We start from the raw sequence: 7,034 nt of genomic DNA, 5'->3' as shown, positions 1-7,034 counted from the left end.
ATGTTGCGTCAGTGTCCGGCAGTCTTTCCTGATGATGGTGTCTATATAGAAGCCACTACAGTGTAGAAATTCAGAAAAATGGATAATAAAATTTATTTTATATGTCCCTACATTGGCTTCCGTTTGTTATTTGAACAGTTGCTCTTATTCTGGTTTAGGGAAATTAAGTTTCAATTTTATGTTAAAATGAGTTGCATAGACAAATATCAAGGTGCAAGTACAACATTTACATGTATGCATTTAGTGGATGCTTTATCCAAAGTAATTTATTGTAAATTAAAAAACAACAACAAAACATTTAATTTCAACAAATTTTATTAATTTTCACTAACATGCCCCCAACTTGAAAACTCTGAGCTTAAAGAAAGTTTCTTAATTGTGATTACAAATTACAACTTTGGTGGCAATAATTTGCGTTCAACTCAAAAAAGAAAAAAAAAAGAGAGAACTTTTTTGAAACTTCAATCATCAGACAAAATAGACACCTAAATACATTTGATACAAAGCATTTGCTATTTTATATACGAGCAACTCAAGCAATATAATGCAATAAAATATCAGAGAAAAAGTGGTGAGTACAAAACTCAAAATGTGTCTCTTATGTGTTCTATTGAAGTTGGTTTTGAAAAACATACTTGTAAATGTTTTTTTTTTTAATGTGAGAAAGATCAGGAGTGATGAATTATACTGCTGCAGCAGCTTCACACACAAATCTTTTCTCTAGAAAGCAGAAAGCATCCGACCAGAAATCTGTCTCTCCGCCTGGGTGCCCTAGACTAGCGCAGTCTTCACCGTCCGGATGGCCTTTTGTCCAGTTATCAGGCTCTCTGTTACCATTGTCTCGCTTAATCCAGAATCTGCAGAATAGAAAAACAAAATACATCTGCTTAAAGTATTGGTGGTTTTTTTTATGCAAAGGTTGTATTTGAAAAATTAATGTAGATCTTACTCTATTGAATTGTTAAGTGGCTGGCTATTCACCCAAACCCAGTGTCCCTCAGTGTCCAAATCATTAAGACCAATCCAGTGGGTTACTCTAATGTTAGAGGTAACAAAGTCCTGAAGGAAAACAAATTGAACAGTTTTACTATCAGTAAGATTGATGTAATGCACAAAAGTTCTTTTCTTTTTTGTGACTTATTATCTGTGTACTTTTTATCTCACAGTGTACTTTTTTTCTCTCAGAACTGTGATACAAACTTGCAATTCTGACTTTTTTTTTTCTCAAAATTGAGATACAAACTCTTAATCACAAGTTATAACGTCAGAAGTGCAAAATAAACTCTCAATTATGAGTTATAAAGTCAGAATCGCAAGATACAGGTATGTGCCAAAAAATTAGAATATTGAGGGAAAGTCCATTTGTTTCAATGATTTGTTTCAAAAAGTGAAACTTGTATGTTATATCAGTTCACTTAACACAAAGTGAAAGATTTGTTAATTTTAATGATTATGGATTAAAGACAAAAAAAAAAAACAGTTTTTCACAAAATTAGAATAATTCATGTGACCAATAAAAAAAGGATCTTAAAGACATGTTGGCCTTCTAAAAATCATATTAATGTACTGTATTATGTCCTCAGTACTTTGTTGGGCCTCCTTTTGCACTAATTCCAGCATCAAGGCGGCGTGGCATGGAGGCGATCAGCCTTTGACACAGTTGAGGTGTTATGGTAGCCCAAGTTGCTTTGATATTGGCCTTCAGCTCGTCTGCATTTCGGGGTCTCTGTTCCCTCATCTTCCTTTCGGCAAGACCCTATAGATTTTCAGTGGGGTTTTAAGTCAAGCGAGTTTGCCGGCCAATCAAGTACAGTTATTCCATAGCTATTAAATCAGGTACTGGTAGTTTTGGCTTTGTGGGCAGGTGCCAAATCCTGCTGGAAAATAAAATCCTCTCAAAAAGCTTGATTATGCATCAAGCCACTCTTGAACCAAAAACAACGTCAGAAGCGTATGTGCTGGGCTAAGGAGAAAAAGTACTGGTCTGTTGTCCAGTGGTCCCAAGTCCTGTTTTCAGGTGAAAGCAAATTTTGCATTTCATTTGGAAATCAAGGTCCCAGGAAGGAGGAAGACCAGAGTCAAGCTGCTTAAAGTCCAGTGTGAAGTTTCCACAGACAGTGATGGTTTGGGGAGCATGTCATCTGCTGCTGTGGGTCCATTGTCTTTTATCAAGTCCACAGTCAACGCAGCTGTCTACCAGGAAATTTTAGAGCACTTCATGCTTCTTGTTGCCGACAAGCTTTTTGGAGATGATGATTTTATTTTCCAGCAGGATTTGGCTACTGCCCACAAAGCCAAAACTACAGTACCTGGTTTAATAGCCATGGAATAACTACTTGATTGACCTTAAACCCCATTGAAAGTCTTGTCAAAAGGAAGATGAGGGAACAGAGACCCCAAAATGCAGACAAGCTGAAGGCCAATATCAAAGCAACTTTGGTTGCCATAACACCTCAACTGTGTCAAAGGCTGATCGCCTCCATGCCACGCCAACTTGATGCTGGAATTACTACAAAAGGAGGCCCAACAAAGTACTGAGGACATAATTCAGTGCATTTACACACTTTTCAGAAGGACAACATGTGTTTAAGATCCCTTTTTTATTGGTCACATGATATATTCTACTTTTGTGAAATACTGGATTTGTTTTTTTTTTTGGTCTTTAATCCATAATCATCAAAATTGAAACAAAGTCTTGAAATATTTCACTTTGTATGTAGTGAACTAATATAACACACAAGTTTCACTACTTGAAACAAATTATTGAAAAAAAAAGACTTTCCCTCGATATAATTTTTTTTTGCACATACCTATATAAACTCAATTCTGACAATTTTTTTCTCAGAATTGAGATATAAACTCTTAATCGCAAGTTATAAAGTCAAAATCGCACGATACACTCAATTCTGCGTAATATAAACTCACAATTGTGAAAAATAAAGTCAAATACCTAAACTCGCAATTGCGAGTTATAAAGTCAGCATTGCAAGATATAAACTCAGAATTCAGATTATTGTTCTCAGAATTAAATAAACTCACAATTGCGAGTTATAAAGTCAGAATTACAAGATATAAACTCAGTTTCTCAGAACTGCGTGAGATAACACAATTGTGAGAAATAAAGTCAGAATTGCAAGATAAAAAATTTTTCTCAGAATTATGTCATATGAACTTGCAATTGCGAGTTATAAAGTCACAATTATGAGAAAAGTCATAATTGCAAGATGTAAAAAAAAATGAGGAAAAAAATAGGATTCGTGAGTTAAGATTTCGCAATTGTGAATTCATTTCTCAGAATTCCGACTTTATAATGAGCAACTGTGAATTTATAAAATAGGTAGTTTCGGTCCTTGATTCTGATTGGTTGAGCCGCGTTCTAAGATGTTGTAAATTACACAAACCTAGTGGTGGAAGAATACTGTTTTTATTTATATCATTACACTTTATTTGCTCTGTTTTATTTTGTAAAACCTTATTATACATATGGAATAACTGTTTTATAAAAGCAAAAAGCACTGAAGCTGTGGTTTCCAGTGAGTTTATAACAGCTAAGGGGGTTTTAGGAACTCTGTTTCGCGTCTGTTATAAATTTACTGTAAACCACAGCTTCTTGGGGGCTTATTGCTTTATTATATCACGCAATTCTGAGGGAAAATTAGGCCGAATTAACCCTTCACAAAGAGCATCATTGACAAGCGATCTGACCAATCATAATGCCAAATTCGCCATTCTGTCCTACAAAATCAGACAGGAAAGTATAGATCAACTTCGGAGGACTTAAACTTGAACAGTTGTGTGTACTGACATCTTTCCAGGGTTAAAATAAAAAAAATTCTGATGTTCATTTATGTTTTTTTCATTCTGTAAGAAAAGATGATTGTTTCACGTGTCATTGATCTAATAAGGCAATACAGCATTAAAGAGCCTAGCACTCTGCTAGATGTTAAATACAGAAAAGTAGAGAACAAGAAGTTTTTTGAATATCTGCAGAATAAATAAATCAATTCCAGATGCACAAATCAAGCCTGATTTTGGCACAAATTTGGCCTGTTTCTCCCAAAAATGTAGCGCTAGGAGTAAAACGGGCTCTGTTTTATGTTGACTGAGAGTTACAGTATGTTTAACTTATTTTATTTTTTACAGCTTACCATTTTGATTGCTAAAATACCATCAGTGGACAATAATATAGGCCTACAGAACATATATAATTATGATTTGTTTCTGTGTGAACAATATTGGACTGCGGCTGTATCAAGTGTTTAACTGAACACACCTGCTCTGCTTTGCTGTTTATGACCACTAGATGTCCTCCTAGAGTCACACAGTGATCTCGACTCTGTGTCCAGTTCATCTTGACCGTAGAGAAGTAGTAGCACTTTCCTCCAGAATGAATCCAGTGGACGGCACAAAGTGCACAACCTGTGCTGTCTTAAGTAAAAAAAAAATAAAAAAATAATAAATCAATTATTTGTTATTTCAGACTAATTTTCTCTATTTAAGGTCTTTTATACTTTGCACATGGCTCAGATCTTAAGACGTACAATTTAATCTGTTCAGCTTTTTAAGTGTCTCCTCATGCTGGTTACGGAGCGCATCAAATTGTGCTTTGTAATCTGCATCCAAAACAAAGACAAACAATGAAGATGACATGCTGATGGTAGTCTGGTGTGGGACATTTGGCAATTTTCACAAATCAGAAGTGAAATTGTTGTGGTTGCTGTATTTCCTTCACCTGTGGCATTGTGGTCCTGATCAGACACAGACACATTGGAGTCTGAATTTAAAAAAAGCAACAGATGCAAAATCAATAGAAGGTCAAATACATGTAGATAAAGCAAAATGCTTATATTTAGGTATGAAACATGAGTTTAGAAGTAAAATTAGTTACGTGTAACATGTGTAAGAAGTATTGCCAAAGTGCAAACGCCTCCGACAGCAAAGACCAGACAGACACCGAGAGCTATCAGAACAACTTTAGTCCATTTATGGACTACAGTAACTTCTTTCTTGAGGGTCTTTTGATCTGTGTTTAGAAGACAGCAGAAGTTTATAATAACTATAAGAGTCAAATGTTTTAAAACAGAACTAGATATACATCTTTATAAGTAAGGGAATATGTTGTACAATAGCCTGGGTAAAACACAAGAACTTGACAAATATGTTAATAAATGCCCATTCAATTTCGGTTTGAGTTTTATATAAGCGCACACCATGTTCTGTATAATTCGTAAAACCAGTTTAAACCAGAGTAAAGGTTGACGTATGATAAAGAATTAGTCTGAACTAAGCCATAGTTCTTGATACTTCCTTGAAGGAAGGAAATGCCACACAATGTCAATTCTTACACTCAAGTATTCATATTTCTTTTATAAAGGTTGTTTATAGTGCCGAGTAGTTCTGATCCAGATTGGTTGAATGAGAATTCACAGTACTATTAGACATTTGATATTTTGTTTTATTAAATGTATTAAACAGTGTATATATTATTGGATACTATATTTGCATAAACTGCATTTTGTTGATAAATTGTCTTACCTTTGTATTTGGAGCGCTTGGGATTTGAAGCAGTTGCTGAACGTATGTATTCAGAATTTTCATAGACTACATCCATTTTATTAACCTGACAGATGTGTTGTGTGACTGACAGTAAGGAAATCACACACACTGAAGCACAGGAAATAAGTCATTGACAGTAGAGCCGCAAATTCAATAAATAGATATACATATAATAACAGACATAACTAAAAGACAAAAATATAGGGAACTGTGGTCATTTTGCTTTCTCCCAGTAATTCACATTTTTTTAATGTTCACTAGGGGTTTGGAAAAAGGAAAAGCATTTGAATGTTTTGGTCTGTACTAATCAGTCGGACCTGGGAAAAACATTTGAAGCACTATTATACTGCCAAAAGTTATGACAAATCAAGCAGCATATTCAGGGGGACCGTGCAATCCATGCTGTAGTTTACATCCAGTATCTCCAGTATGGTCGCATATCTGGAAAAAATAACTAACCAAACCGTGACATAAGTGGAAGTAAGCTTATGGGTGAGACATCCAGTTCATTATTTGCTATAGGGAAACAGCAAGAAGAATAACGCAGTAAACTAAAACTTTTCGCACTACAAACCATGTGTCTTCATAATAAGGATAATACATTAAAATAATATGGTAAGATACAACAAATTGCGATATCAAGCAGCAAAATTTGTTATTTTGTTCAGCTAAAAATAGCTGAATGCAGATGAGACTTAAAGCCACACCCATAAATTTAGAAATGGCCACATCCACTCTCACAGGAAGAAAAACATGGATACCTGTTTTTCCAGCCTTCTATCCTGAAAGTGTATTGGAAAGGCAGTCAAACCCGTGATTTCCCACCCATGAACTCCTAATAGATCGATGAGCTCTGACGTAACAGAAATGGAACATGGAAAAATAGCCTTTAGGACAAATAACGCTGCAATCAAATTAATAATAATATAAAAATAATAAATGCGCACAGGCAGTTTGGTGTGACTTGCCTGGAACGCTACAAATTTGTGAGTCGTGGTTTGAAGTCGTGATTTACAGGCTCAAAAACCTGCCTGGAACGCAGCATTAAACCACCAGTAGGTGCCGGTAAGTCACTGTGTTTCACCAATAGACTGTAAAAAAAAAAAATGGACGGAGCATCTCCGCTTCATTCCACTATAGAAAAGTGAAGCCAAAGCGTCTCAATATGACCGCTGCCATCTTTGGGGAAATTACATCATTTGGAGCCATATGCTGCGTTCACTCCATATCGTAACTACCGTAATTTCGAGATGACAACATGTGACGTTCGACTTGGAACTGTTCACGTCCTCGGACTTGGAATTATGCTTTTTCTATGGCAACACTATCAATGCCTAAACAGAGCCTATGTTGGTCAGGTGGTACAGTGGTCATGTGGTACAAGTCGTAGCTCTCAGAAGACTCCCAGTTCACAAGTTGTAATTACAAGTTCTATGAGGGAGTGAACGCTTTTTACAAGTTGGAATCTCGTAAATATG

The 7,034-nt window shown here is 35.6% G+C and overlaps 1 protein-coding gene across 1 annotated transcript; it reads right to left on the bottom strand.

The window, feature by feature from the left end:
• Positions 1 to 682: 682 nt before the first annotated feature.
• Positions 683 to 5,611, bottom strand: LOC141289462 (C-type lectin domain family 4 member E-like). Its single transcript, XM_073821562.1, has 7 exons — positions 5,536 to 5,611; positions 4,889 to 5,023; positions 4,733 to 4,774; positions 4,542 to 4,613; positions 4,274 to 4,428; positions 950 to 1,059; positions 683 to 857 (listed from the first exon to the last, which is right to left on the bottom strand). The coding sequence occupies exons 1-7, from the start codon at positions 5,609 to 5,611 to the stop codon at positions 683 to 685; spliced, it is 765 nt and encodes a 254-aa protein (XP_073677663.1).
• Positions 5,612 to 7,034: the final 1,423 nt, after the last annotated feature.

The sequence above is a fragment of the Garra rufa genome, chromosome 17, assembly GCF_049309525.1.
Source record: "Garra rufa chromosome 17, GarRuf1.0, whole genome shotgun sequence".
Taxonomy (NCBI): domain Eukaryota; kingdom Metazoa; phylum Chordata; class Actinopteri; order Cypriniformes; family Cyprinidae; genus Garra; species Garra rufa.
The sequence above is the reverse complement of the archived record's forward strand: the minus strand, read 5'-3'. Positions and strand labels throughout refer to the sequence as shown.

Coding starts and splice junctions, on each gene's coding strand:
- LOC141289462 (XM_073821562.1), bottom strand. CDS start 5,611: ATGGATGTAGTCTATGAAAATTCTGAATACATACGTTCAGCAACTGCT. Junction 4,614..4,732: donor TCAGGACCACAATGCCACAG/GTGAAGGAAATA, acceptor TTTTGGATGCAG/ATTACAAAGCACAATTTGAT. Junction 858..949: donor CCACTTAACAATTCAATAGA/GTAAGATCTACA, acceptor TCTATTCTGCAG/ATTCTGGATTAAGCGAGACA.